At 39.5% G+C, this 14,794-nt stretch overlaps 1 protein-coding gene across 3 annotated transcripts in view; it reads right to left on the reverse strand.

The window, feature by feature from the left end:
- Positions 1-14,794, reverse strand: part of DIP2A (disco interacting protein 2 homolog A) — a 206,368-nt gene that overhangs the window by 69,042 nt on the left and 122,532 nt on the right. For all 3 annotated transcript variants that reach the window (XM_054043479.1, XM_054043478.1, XM_054043480.1), the window contains 7 exons: positions 13,505-13,624; positions 11,558-11,755; positions 8,225-8,316; positions 6,418-6,528; positions 4,120-4,243; positions 3,690-3,799; positions 2,520-2,622 (listed from right to left, as the gene is read on the reverse strand). In XM_054043479.1, coding sequence (XP_053899454.1) covers positions 2,520-2,622; positions 3,690-3,799; positions 4,120-4,243; positions 6,418-6,528; positions 8,225-8,316; positions 11,558-11,755; positions 13,505-13,624 — 858 coding nt within the window. The remainder of the gene's footprint in view (positions 1-2,519; positions 2,623-3,689; positions 3,800-4,119; positions 4,244-6,417; positions 6,529-8,224; positions 8,317-11,557; positions 11,756-13,504; positions 13,625-14,794) is intronic.

Below are 14,794 nucleotides of genomic sequence, written 5' to 3' on the forward strand. Positions count from 1 at the left end.
ATGTCCCGATTTTCCCGGACATGTCCGGCTTTTTGGGATTTCCCCCCCGGACGGGGATTTGGAGCCCAAAAAGCCGGACATGTCCGGGAAAATCCGGACATATGGTAACTCTACCCAAAGGAGCTGTGAAGTTTGTAAGACTTTCAGAAAAGGAATAAGCCAACATCATATTACCATGCTCCTATTATGTGTACACAGTCTGCTAAGGCCTGCAGCATTTTAAGTTACTTGTTACAATTTTCCTTGTGTTATCATTTGTTACCGATGATACTAGCAGTGATGCCTATTGTTAAGGTTGCCCGGCACCTGGCACTTTCAATTATAACACCTTATTTTTGATTGCTTACAACTTCGCTAATCTTTAATAGTTTGAGCTGAAATTTCCCATGCCGGTTTCTATCTCAGGTTGAATATACGTATATATTTTAAGTTTCAGCTAAAAAAGTTTAACTGTTTCAAAGAATGAGATAAGAGAAAAATGTTGTCTTGTCTATGTTAGTTTTCTTTCTTCATTTTAACATTTGTCTCACTGAGAAACTCTAGCACCCTCCATGTTTCGGAGCAGGGCCTTGGAATTTGGCATTAGGATTGCCCTGCTGTCAGAGATGGATGGTTTAGTGTCCTGAGAAAGTTCACCCAAATTTGGCTAAGTTACAAGTGAAAATCAGTTTGCACATGCTCAGTGGAGGTTTGAGAGAGGCTGGCAGCATTATTTTCTGACAATGCCATTCGCAATGATCATGCTGCAACCCCACAGAGCTCCTGTGTGCTGCCTGGACTGAGCACGCTGAACCAGGGAATCTTCCTGCAGTTATTCCCCCCCAGGTGCCAGGCCTAGAGCAGAGAGCAAGGAGACTGTCTCTCTTGTCCTCTCAATGCCCCCAGTGCTGTGTTGGTCCCTGGGCAGTGTGGAGAAGGAGAAAGCAGTCTGACTTGCTTGACCGCAGAGGAGTGAGGAGAGGATGATGGGGCAAGTGGGGCAGGCTTGGGGGTATACAGTTTTGCTGGAATTGGGCCAGAATGCTCAGCACCTTGGAAGATTGAGCCAAAATGACATTGAAACTGGAGGGAACCCAAATAAGGGTGACAAAGATGACAGAAGGATTAGGAGGTAAAATTTAAAAACAGATTAAGTGGTTTTAACAAGTTTAGTCTAGAGAAAAGAGAGCATGAAGTCAAAAGTGCAGGTTGGGAATTGGGACTCTGCTGTTAATAGTCTCCAACTGGTAACAGATACGTACTGGTAATTAAGAGTCATTCTTGGTACTTTTTTAAAAAGGCAGTCATTGAAGATTCTGTGAATTCCTTTTTAACAGAAAAACATGACTGGCATAGTGAACATGGATTGTTTTAAACCTTGATTTAATTCATTCAAGGCAAACATTCTTCTGAAAATTTAAAAGCATCATGTTGACACTAGATTGCTATTTGGATAAACATTGAATTAAAAACTTTGAATACTAAACTTGTGACAACAGCTTCAATACAGTTGCCTACCCCTTATTAAAGGACATAGTTTACTGGTGTATTTTAAAATTTGGAATTTTTTTTGCAATTCTGAGCAGTGATTGCTACGTTTACTTTCAAATTGATAACGCTATTAGCTGCTATTTACATACACTTCACATATTTTGGCTTAAAGATACAAAAGGGTAAAGCAAGCACACTTTCAGACTTTCAGGAGGAGGAAAGCTGATTGCCAATAAGAATGGCTACGTTTAATAAATGTATGCAAGTCTTATACAAAAACAAAACTTTTTTTTTTTTTTTTTGTAAGTATTAGCTTACAAAAGTTGATGTGGACACACATGTATTCATCATTTTGCTGAAAGATTGATTAAAAATTGGAAACTGCTGGCAAAAATCTACCATGTAAATATGACCAGTTAAACCCCCTGTATTGGTTGTTCTTTTAGGGGGTGATTTTCTGCACATTCAATTACTCCAACAGTACATTCACATTAGGAGCATACTACTGTCGGCTGTACAGAAAAAAACAGGCCACATATTCTTAATACAATAAAGATATTGATCTTTCCACTGTTGTGAAGCCTTCAGTCTGATCAGAAAAAAATATTGCTGATTAACCCTTTCAGAGTTGCAAGATTTACTTGGATTGTCCAAGAAATCAAATATTAGTTCTATTTATTTCAACTTGTGTTTTAATTAATATATTGCTAATACTTACACAGAAGGCCATATAAGACTATTTTTTCCTCAACAGTGTGGAATTAAATGGTATGAGACAGACACATACAAGCAACTGAGCAGGCTAACGGGTCTCAGATTAGAGCTACTTAATACATGCTGTGGATGAAGTTACAAGTGGTTCCTTATTTTTCTTCATATTTCATGTCAATTACAAGCAAGTAAACAGCACTTTCCTTCAACAATGAAAAATGCCACTATAAGCCTGGAGATAGGACACTAAAAATGCTTTCCCAACGTAAGATACAGTATGTTCTGCTTAATGTAAATATCAGTATGTATTATTTTTGAAGGACCTCTACGGAACGTACCTTCTGAGTAACCGCATGCCTGGGTCAATGCATGACAATGTGCCAGCATGGAAGCATGAGATACAGTAATGCCCATTGTGCTGCCCTCTTTACTTGTCTTATACTGAAAAGAGAAAATTTACAAGGTTAGTTTAATAATTAAAGTTAGCCAACAACGATTAATTTGAGGGGCGTCTTTGTGTGTGTGTACAGTATGTTAAACTGTACTTATTTTGATCGTTTCTCTGTCCCTTACCATTTGTAAATTACTTGTCTCAGGGACCCCAAAAATGGAAATCCCTGTCACTTTGCAGATGTTGTATCCTGTTCCCCTCTCTTTGTTACTTGTCTGTGTACATTGTAAAATCTTTGGGGCGGTAACCTCTTTACTTCTGACTATGTATTTGTACAGTGCCCAGCACAACGGGTGCTACCATAACACGAATAAATATCGAGGGTGCATCTGACACTGTCCTTGAGTACGTCAGAGGAATCTTGGAGGGAAGACGGTTAAGTTCTCTACACTGCAAAGTTTACACTTCCAACCCAGTTCGGGAATTTAAAAGTGAAAATATGGGAGCTCAGAATGAAAGGCTGGGTGAAAGCCTCAAAAGCAAAGATGAGCGTAAGTGGGTGGGGAGAGCTGCTGCTGTAAAAACAAAAGCAAAAAGATTCTAAGCTAGGTGACTGAGTAAAAGGAGAGCACAACATTACAGGTGACAGTCTGATGCCATTAATTCTATGGAAACAAGGTGTGGGGAAAAGTACTGCACTTACTTTCAGGGGGAAAATAATATTTATGTATATTTCTATAGCACCATAACTTTTCATGACACCTTACAGAGATTAAGAGACATGGTCCATGCACTGAAAACTTACCATGTAAATGTGAGACACACAACCAGGATATAGACACGGTAAAAATTTCAAATTGTCTAGGTGACTTAGGAGCCTACGTCTCATTGGAAGAATAAAAGTCACTTAGGCACTTTTGAAAATTTTACCCAAAGGAACAAGCCATGGGATAACTAAAATAATATGTCCAATCACATGGCGAGATAATCATATACATTCTGATTGTTTTCAGTAAGGACAGCGGGAGAGCAAGAGAATGGATACATTCAGTACAGGTGTGGAAATCAATGATGGAACCCATGTGTCAGATATGCTCAGCATATTACATTTGTTTACCTCAATATAAGCGATATCAGCACTGGCATCCCGTACTTGGGGATGCCAGTCCTTGGCTGGCTTTGCGAGATGTTTTCCATCAATCACAAACCAAACAAGACGTGGCCAACCTTAAATTAAAAACAAGACGAAAATTATTAAAACGCTTCCAAAGAAATATTTTGTTTTTCAATATTCTGGGACAGCAACAACTAGCTAAGCAAAAATGCCAGAATCATGCTGCTGGGGCAAATGTGGAATGAAAGTCATTAACAGCTTGATCAAAGCACTCTTTTGACAAGAGGCAGAGAGTTTTCAGATTCCTCTGTAGTTCTTCCTTCATATGCAGTTAGAAATGTGTAATCACAATCCAACTAGTAATTGTACAGTAGCATTCATATCTATGTTCTTTGCTCTGCAGAAAAATAATGGATAACAAAAAAAAATGTACCTTTGAATGTAACTACCTCCCCAGTTTGAGCTTTCGGAAGGCCTTTTTGACAAACATCTGTTGTCAAAGCTAACGTTACTCCACAACTGCCCAAGAGAAATCCAATCTGTTGGCTGCCAGCATCCTATCGAAAAACCATGATGTTATTGTAAAGATGCAAATGGAAAAAGCTCAGAGTCTTCTGCAATTCTGCCATGTTTAGAACACATTAAGAAGTTACATGTGAATAATCATGTGTTTCCAAATACCACAGTTCTTAGCCTTCACACAGTCATTTGAAATGTCTCCTGTTGTCTGGTGCCCGTTACTGCAGCATGAGAGTGCCTAGCCGAATCCTTGATCTCCTGTGACTCCCATTCATTTGGATGCACCTCTCTGTTGTGGGTAACTCAGAGATGTGTAATTCACCACAACAGAAGTGTTTCTTTCTCATTTTTAAATAAACGTAAGTTCCTAAATTCAGGAAAACTTTAGTCTGCCTACATGTATCAACTGCTGTTCTATATTGCGCCAGAGCTGAAAATATAGCCTCTATAAAAGGCAGAAATGCCTTTCTCCAAACAGCCTATTTTTAACCACAGTACTTAGAGCTATGACAAGTAACATTTTAACATGTTATATTTACTAAGTACAGAGCTTTTAACATATTGCTGATGACATCCAACAATGGCTCATAGGGCAGAGGGAGTCAAAACAACCTCTAGTCACAAAGAAGGGGGCACTTCTGTAGGACAAGCAAGGCCCAGAAATGCATACTTATGGAATGGACAGACAGGCAGTATCATGGAGCTACGAATAAGACTAAATACATTTACAGAACTAGGCCAATGCTACCCTATAGTGTTAAACATGACATACAAGTTTCTACAGGATCAGGTCAACGTTAATAGGGAAGAGTCTATTTTTCATAGTCCTGAGCTGACATATTCATCTGGGCAAGAAATCTTTGATATTAACTGACCCCGTCTGCCTTACAGCTCAGATTAGGAAATCTGCTTCATTAAATCCTCAGGGTAAAACTGAGTCACAGACCAAAAATCTAAAAGGTTAAAGCTGATATAATACAAACAATGTTAATATGACAAATGTGCTGCAAACTTTTATACTGAAAGTGAAAAAAGGAATAAGATGTTAATACAGATAGTTTAGACCTAGATTTATTTTAATTGAGAGACTTAACAGGAATGGAAATAAACTGAAAATCCAAGAGTTTCCACTGGATGATAAAGCATTGGACCAAAACAGTAAAATCTTCCATACCATGTAAAAATCTTAAAATATTTTTTTAAAAACTCAGACTTTAAGGCCAGAAGGGACTTGTCATCTAGATGTGATCATCTAGTCTGAGCTCCTGCACATCGTAGGCGACAGAGCCTCGCCCACCCACTCCTGTAACAGACCCCGAACCGCTGGCTGAGTCCTCAAATCCTGATTAAAAGATTCAAGTTACAGAGAATCCACCACTTACACTAGTTTAAACCTGCAAGTGACCCGTGCCCCACGCTGCAGAGGAAGGTGAAAAACCCCCAGGGTCTCTGCCAATCTGACGCGGGGGGAAATTCCTTCCCAACCCCAACTATGGCCATCAGATAGACCCTGAGCATGAGGGCAAGACCCAGCAGCCAGACCCCTGGGAAAGAATTCTCTATAGTCACTCAGAGTCCTCCACATCTCGTGTCCCATCATGGGCCATTGGAGATATTTCCTACTAGCAGTCACAGATCAGCCACATGCCATTGCAGGCAGTCCCATCACACCGTCCCCTCCATCCACTTATCAAGCTCAGTTCTGAAGCTAGTTAGGTTTAAATATAGATATATTTAGAGATTCAGTTAATAGTGTTGACTAACACTGCCATCAGAACATTCAATATTAAAGAAGTTTGAAAAATTCATGAACATCTCTACAAGCACATATATACACTAAAGGGGCAGTTCAATTATTCACTTCACAGGTTTTCCCAGTTTAGGTATTAAACTTTGCTCCACAAACATTAGCATTAGCACTAAAATCTAACATTTATAAAGAAGTACAACCATCAATTCAGCTCATGCACTGTGCTGCTTTCTTCTGCAGACAGACACTTCAGTTTTACTGCTGTTTGGATTTATAACATCCCTCTACTCTTGAAGCCATAAAAAAAATTATCCATCCACATCCCCTTAACTACAAAAAACCCCACTTATTATTCTGCCTAGTTGTGGCACTCTGTACCTCAAAGCAACACCGTGGAACCCCCATATTCTCTTGTAAAACTGATTATTTTCATCACCTAATGTGGCTGACACACTGGGTTACCTTTCTTGTTAGTGGTACTTCTATTGGCACAGGAACCAGGTCTGCCAGGAGGCACCCATAAAATGCCACCATAAACATCACAGGATCACTGTTAGGAAATACGAGAGCCACCTATAACAAGATTGAGCAAAGCCGGTAAAAGATTTTGAGAGTGTCTTTTTGAAAATATATTTCCCACATATTGTTCAGGATCATAACAAGAACTGGAGACATTTAAACAATGGTAATCACCACAGCACGCACATTTATCATTGTTTAGGAAGGTATACAAGCTTCATTCACTGGATGAAGCAAACTAATCTCCCTGCTTGCGAATACATTATATAATCAATACAATCTTACTGAATCCAAGGATTCCACAGAGCAGGTCACTTTTATGCAGTTTGATTATACAAAACCCTTATAAAGAAGGTTCCTTCCATCAGATTTTTTTTCCAGAAATGCTAAATATAATATTGCATTTACCAATAATTAAACTGACGTTACAAGGCTTTTTTCAGACAAAAGCCATTTCTGACTGCCCAACTCATCCATAATTTTGTTCACAATCTTTACTATCTTACCAAGGATACAGCAATTTGTACACAGCACATGCAAGAGACTGTACTGACATTGGCCTTTTGCTTACTGTGATTCATTATGAATTCTATGCTTGCTGAAGGGAAAAAAATATATAAAATGGAATGAAGACAGCTGCTTACTTTAGGGGAAATATTGCCCTACCTTACATTTATTAGCCAATTAAACGGAATAGTGAGGTTTGGGATAATGAAAATGACCTCATCAGGTACATGGATTTCACATTGCTAGTATCAAGGCCAGTAGCTTCAGGACTTGACTTTTTGTCTGCTAAGAATTCACACCCCAGGTACAATAGGGTCAAGTGTAAAGTCTACTGTTAAAAGGCTTGGGCATCTGAAAAACTGTACGTTACGGGACTGAAGCATCAGCACATACTGTCCCTGATTAGCTGTCTAACAGAGTTAACCACACCAGCTCCATGTCTGAATTACCAAGCTACCTCAGTACAAATGAAGCATATATTCCGAAATAAGCATTTTAATAAGAGCTAATTGCTTCATTTAACAACATACCTACCACAAGGATTCCAAAGGTAAGACTCAAAAACCCTGTTGCAATAACCCACCATTTCAATAGTGTTGTTCAGTGTACAGCTGTGTGTATGTGGTGTTCATGAATTCTGGGGCAAGAAAGGGAACGGCAAACAAACCTCCTCTCACTCTCATTCAGGGTTCTCCAGAAGACCTGCTTTTCTTCCATGAGGCTCAGACAGGAGGCAGAGCCAGGGAGAAATACCAGCATGGTGGGAATGTGGAAACCTGGCCTGACCAAGCAGGACCCCACCCCCATGACAGAGGGGAGCGGACATGGAGCACTAAACTCCCTGTGGGGTTCCAAGTGGGAGCAACAGCCCCATGGCCTCTGGGAAAAGCACAGGCTGGCGGGTAGCAGTATGCAGGAGGGCAGAGGGAAAGAGTAGGACTAGCAAGGTCCTTCAACTTCTAAGCCTTGTGTGACCACCCCACCTGCCCACCCCCAGCCATGCCACCCTCCCATATGGTAACACCAGCTTTGTGCTATCTGTTTAGATTGCAAGCTCTTTGTTACAGGGACCTGTCTTATTACTTGATAGTACAGCATCCAGCAAACTCTTGGGCATCATATCAATAAAATAATACAGGCAAAATTCCCAATAGAACTTCAGTTCCAAAACGCACAGCTTCTTTTAGTCTAGATTTAAACATTATTCCAGTCTTATTCCAAAGCAAGGCCAGTAGTAACTTACCCTGTGTCCAGGTTTGAGTAGTGGTTCATTCTTACTGGTTAGTTTGTTAAGAAGTGTATATGCTAACTTCAAACTCCGGCTCCACAGTTTGCCTAGAATTAGAGCACAGATATAAGAAAATGCATAAAACCCTGAAGAATAAAAAAGCAACAGGCTACACTTTAAACACTGACGAGTGATTCTGGGTGCCCAACTGGGGACACCATGGAGGGGCCTGATTTTTAGAAAGCAAACACCAAGCTCCTTCTGAAAAATTAGGTGTTTTTAAGGTGTCTCAAAGCTCTTAAATTATCCACAATAGAGTCACTGCCGGTCTTATTGTGCAAACACCATTATGCATAAAAAACGACTGAGTAATTAATTCACTGAGCTAAGAGGGGCAGAGTCTATGGCTTCCATCACTTCTACTTAAGAGAACTGCCGTTCAGCAAATCGTGATTTAACAACTAAATTAGCCCAAGAACCTTTGCTTGGAGTATTAAAATACCTGGCAACACCTTGTCAACCTTCCTCTCTGCTGACAATGCATACAAATGGCAATTTCTCAAAATGACCCTTCGATGGTAACCTACTAAATAAATCACAGAAATATAGGACTGGAAGAGACCTCTCGAGGTCATGTAGTCCAGTCTTCTGAACTGAGGCAGGACTAAGTATTATCTAACCATCCCTGACAGGTGTTTGGTCTAACCTGTTCTTCAAAACCACCGACAGCCACTCCACAACCTCTCTACGTAAACTGTTCCAGTGCTGACCTACCCTACAGTTAGGAAGTTTTTCCTAATGTCTAACTAAATCTCCCTTGCTGCAATTTAAGCCCATTGCTTCTTGTCTTGTCTTCATGGGTTAAGGAGAACAACGTACCACCCTCCTCTTTGTAACAACCTTTTACATACTTGAAGACTTGTGTCCCCTCTCAGTCTTTTCTTCTCCAGACTAAACAAACCCAGTTTTTTTCCCAATCTTCCCTCATAGGGCATGTTTTCTAGACCTTTAATCATTTTTTTTGTTCTCCTCTGGACTTTCTCCAATTTGCCCACATCTTTCCTGAAGTGTGGTGCCCAAAACTGGACACAATACGCTAGCTGAGGCCTCATCAGTGCAGAGCAGAGCGGAAGAACTACTTCTCATGTCTTGCTTACAATACTCCTGCCAATACATCTCAAAAAGATGTTTGCCTTTTTGTTTTTTGTGCAACAGTATTACATTGTTTACCCATATTTAATTTGTGATCCACTATAAGCCCAGATTCTTTTCTGAAATACTCCATCCTAGACAGTCATTTCCCATCCCATATTTGTGCAATTGATTATTTCTGCCTAAGTGGAGTACTTTGCATTTGTGCTCACTGAATTTCATCGTATTTAATTCAGAGCACTTTTCCAGTCTGTCAAGATCATTTTGAATTATAATCCTGTCCTCCAAAGCACTTGCAAACCCTCCCAGCTTGGTATTGTCTGTGTACTCTCTCCGCCATTATCCAAATCATTTATGAAGATATTGAACAGACAGATCTTTGTGGGGACCCCACTTAACATACCCTTCCAGCTTGATTGTGAACCACTGATCCTCTCTGTAGTTACTCTCTGGGTATGGTTTTCCAGCTAGTTGTGCACCTGTTTCATTTAGGCTAAATTTAGGCTAAATTTTTCTATAGGTTATCACTGTTTTCTCTACATAGCTTATTGGTTTTACCAAATTCTGCTTTTACTCACTTCATGCTTAAAACCAGGTAAAATAAAGTCAGCGTTAGGTCTGTTAAAATGCATCTTTAAAAAGTACTCTATTACAGTGGCTCCCAAGCTGTGTTCTCTGGAACAATTGCTGGTCATTTGCAGAGAGGTGGCGGGTGGCAAGGTGCTGGCTCTTCTGATTTCCAGCTGATAATCTGCCTTTAAAGAAGCTTTGTTGGTCACCTTTTCCCCCATTTACTATCACAAATTCGTAGGGGTAAAGGTTGCAAGGCTTATGTGCAAAAGGAACATTAGGAAAGTTTTTAATGTACGACTAGTACTTTAAAAAGCAATAATTAAACATTCCTGATTTTAGAGTAATTAGAACATTTACATCATAGACAGTATTTGAATTCAGCTACCAGAAATAAAAGTCTGGTTTTAAAATGACATTTTACTGAATATTTTGACAGCTATAGATTTGCATTATTAATAAAAGCATATTCAGGACTACAATAATTGTATACTAGTATATAACAAACATACATCAAATGATAAATTATCTTATGAATAACACCTTCATTTAGCCCGCTCTCTAATTAAGAATGTACGAGGTCTTTGCTCCACTATTATTTCAACATTAAACATACAAAAGTACATAAAGAGACTGGCTGTCCTGAATACCATGACATCATACTTAATCTTGTTTTTTAGCTGAGTATAATCAAGAAAAGAAACTGAAAAATAATCTATGTTAGACAAACACAAAATACAATTGCTTCAACTACTCTGCTTAAATTAGAACTAATTTCTAATATAGTTAATTATCAGGCACTATGTATATCGTTCTGATTTTTTATTTATGGATATCAAAAGTAAGCATCTGAACACAGTTCAGACCAATTGGACATCTTGCTAAAGCCCCACCACTCCATCTAATCATATTAATTTATTCAATTACCTATCAAATAACGTTGCATAATTGACTATTCAAGTTTCTTGGATGTTTGATAGGAAATTTTAATAGAACGTGTAAAGGCAAAGATAATTGCAAGTAACGTGCTGCTGAGCTGCCTCTGAGGAGTAACCAAATTCTCTCTTAAAAAGCATCTGACTAATGGAATATTTCCTGTTCACTGATGCAGTAAAGTTTCCTATCTGACGATTAAGCTTCCTTTAGCACATTCTGAATTATAGAACTTCTGTTCTAAGTAATCATATGAACAAGTTGTACGCACTCCAGAAGTATCTACTTTTCAAATCTGATGAGTGCACTTTGTTCTAGTCATCTGCCCCTTTCTGCTCTACATATATGGAAACCTCACAAAGGAGGGTTGCCTTTAGTCTCCTCTTCTAGTGAGCAAGTCCAATGAACTGCTATGCTTATTGCTGATGAAAAAGCCATTTCTTGGAGAATCAGTGCAGACCCCTATTGTACATTCCCCCTCCAAAATACTGTTTTCATTTTTTCCTAAGATATAGTCAACATGCAGTGGTCCAGGATAACACAATACACACCTACATAGAAGTCTCAAAAGTGATAGAACAATGTACTGTAGTCATCAAAGTCTCTTTTACAGAGTGAAGCAAGTGGCTCATTCCCAAATAACCAGCTCTTCCTTTTTCAATTTTTATTAAAGGTACCAAAGTCAATACTTGCCATAGGTAAGTGTATAGATGGCTTTCCCAGTTGTATCCAATGCAGTTAGACATGGGGTTTTCGGCTGGGTGGTCCCCCAGCGCTGCAGAGCAGCCAGGAGCGATGGGGGCCAGTTGGTAACCACACCTAAGGGTTCGCCTTTAAGTACAGTCATCTGACCCCCCTCTGGCTTTGGCTGATTTGGGTCCGGCTGTTGTACTAAAAGAATAAGAACACTAAAATTACAAAATTTTACTCTTGAAATGCATGCATCATACTTACTAACATCTCTGGAGTCCATTAACCAGTTCCACCTCTCCATTCCTCACAGCTGTAGTGGCTTCATTTCACCTTTAAGATGATGCTGTTTAAGGATCCATGGGCTTCCTCATTGTCAGTGTTTACCTTGGCTGGCATTTTTTAAATTCCAAATCTTCTATTTCACATAAGACTTGGACAGCTGACTAGTGTATTTGAATCCCAAGCTCACCCTACAGCTCTGCTGTGGGAAAAAGACACTTCTGCTAACATGTCTTCTGCTTGTTTACATAGATGCAAGATAGGCAGCAATCTGGTATAAGTGAGTAGAAAGGTAGCACGCCCAAGGATTAGAGGGATGTTCATTTTTGGGAACTAAGTTCCCACATGATTGATACTAAAGGTTTGAGAGGACTGGGGGACAGGTAGGGTTGTAGAATACATTTAGATAAAAGAACGTATGAGTGTATCAAAAGCCAAACCAGTACGTTGCTTCTATTTGTTAGGGCAAGTCTACACAACCACACTTCATCGGCACAGCTGCACCGATGCAACTGTGCTGCTGTAGTGCGTCTGGGGTAGACGCGCTATGCCAACGGGAGAGCACTTTCCAGTTGGCATAGCTTCCACCTTTCGCAGAGGTGGAATAATTATGTCAGTGGGAGAGCATCTCCCGCCTTCAAAGCGAGGTATGGACAGTGCTTTAAGTTGATGTAACTTCAGTCACTCAGGGTGTCCGTTTCACACCCCGAGCGACGTAAATTACATCAACTTAAGCGGTTACAAGTATCAGAGGGGTAGCCGTGTTAGTCTGAATCTGTAAAAAGCAACAGAGAGTCCTATGGCACCTTTAAGACTAACAGAAGTATTGGGAACATAAGCTTTCGTGGGTAAGAACCTCACTTCTTCAGATGCAAGTAATGGAAATCTCCATCTGAAGAAGTGAGGTTCTTACCCACGAAAGCTTATGCTCCCAATACTTCTGTTAGTCTTAAAGGTGCCACAGGACTCTCTGTTGCTTTAAGTGGTTACATAGACCAGCCCTTAGATATTAATTACAATACAGAAAGAGGTCATGATTAGGCTTAGGATTAGAGAACATTTGACATTCCTGATATTTTAAGGTTAAAAAAACTCCCAGAAAACCTGCACACATATTCAGAGTCTCTTTACTCATCATATTACTGTAATTCTGCTCTTATTGAAGATTTTCAATAAAATCATCTTTTGAAAAGGTCAGCTTCAAAGATGAAAGTTTTATACATTTCTGAACATGTTCAAACAAAATATTAGAAAAAACTGTTTTGCAAGTTTAGTTATAGTGGTCAACTTGTGGGACCTACATAAGAATAAGAATATTAAACATGCAATATTAAATCTGTAAAAATGAAAATAATGTTTATTTTGTGACATCTAGCAGTATTAATAACAAAAGTTAAAATTAGTAGATCTGTGATATTCTACACTAGCATTGGCACAAGGTCTGACAATCTGAAATACTGGACATACCATAATTTGTTTTGTACTTGGAAAAGACAAGATAGATAAACAATACGCTGCCAAGGAACACCAACTTTGCCATGATGTTAGCCTTAAGGAAAAATGTTTTACAATACTATTTAAAGAAGCAGAAATCCCTCCTCTGACACAGCTTATGGGGACAAACAGAAAACTGGTGATATTAGTTAACAATTCTTACACAGCTATTACCTTCTAGTAGTTCTTCAAAATCATCAACAAAGAACTCTTTCAGTGGTGGGCGCTTTGGTCTTTTCAAGGTGTTTAGAAGTTGTTGGATTTTTGAGGAAACTCTACTATTCACTGGAACACCTGTCAAATTCATATAAAGAATGAGCAGAACAAAGACTTACAAATGCTGTCCTCCCTAAACAAAATCTGTCACCTTTCTGATAACATCGGCCCATACACATTTATACTGTGAAAGTGAAAAAGTGGTTGAAAAAGGCAGGTGCCTGTTTGGGAAAAAACCCATCAATAAGAGCTTTAAACAAATATTAAGGTTGCTTTAAAGCAGTGCTATTCACTAGCTGTTTGCCTGCGCTTTGTGCCTTCTAATCATCTAATCTAGCTGCAAACAATGCTGACTTTACAGAGTTAGATAATAAACCTGAGTAATGGTGTGGGATTACCAAATGGGATGCTCAGTTTATTTTATATAGGATGAAGGGTTTTTGCTACATCTATATTTATTTAACTTCAAAATGTGTAAAAAAAAAGATACTATCAAGTTTTTTTTTAATTGAGTGAGGTTTAGATGGTTTCACAGCACCAGAAAAACACTACTACAATACACAACTGGACAGAAGAGCTGATTTAGGCCCTGGCTACACTCTAAACTTCAAAGCGCTGCCGCGGGGAGTGCAAGTGTGGTCGCGTGCCAGCGCTGGGAGAGAGCTCTCCCAGCACTGCAGGTACTCCACCTCCACGAGGGGATTAGCTCCCAGCGCTGGGGCACTGTTTACACTGGCGCGTTACAGCGCTGTAACTTGCTGCGCTCAGGGGGGTGTTTTTTCACACCCCTGAGCGAGAAAGTTGCAGCGCTGTAAAGGCCAGTGTAGCCATAGCCTTATTTTTAGCTTTTGCTTATCTCAGTTTGGGGATTTCCAAGTTTGACATTCAATATACAATTATGTTTTTGAAATTAAAAATGCTAAATAACTTTTTTTTTAAACACAACATATAGGTTTACTGTAAAGATGGACACAGGCCATTCTGGTTGCCCAGTGGTAACATTCCTCACTGCAAAATGGGAAACCTGGGATCGATTTCCAGGCTCTCATTCAGTAGGCTATTACAGCGACTTAGAGCACTTCAGAGGCAGCATACTCAGCCACTGAGGGAGAACGAATGATGCACATCGCTAAGAGTAGCCATCCTCTGACTGATTAGTACGTAGCATTAACTTCTTCAAAACCCTCTGCTGGAAGGATGGTGGCAAGGAAATGAAACACAGAAGGCTAAAGGACTAAAGTGGTTCAG

Source organism: Malaclemys terrapin, chromosome 11, assembly GCF_027887155.1.
Source record: "Malaclemys terrapin pileata isolate rMalTer1 chromosome 11, rMalTer1.hap1, whole genome shotgun sequence".
Classification (NCBI taxonomy): domain Eukaryota; kingdom Metazoa; phylum Chordata; order Testudines; family Emydidae; genus Malaclemys; species Malaclemys terrapin.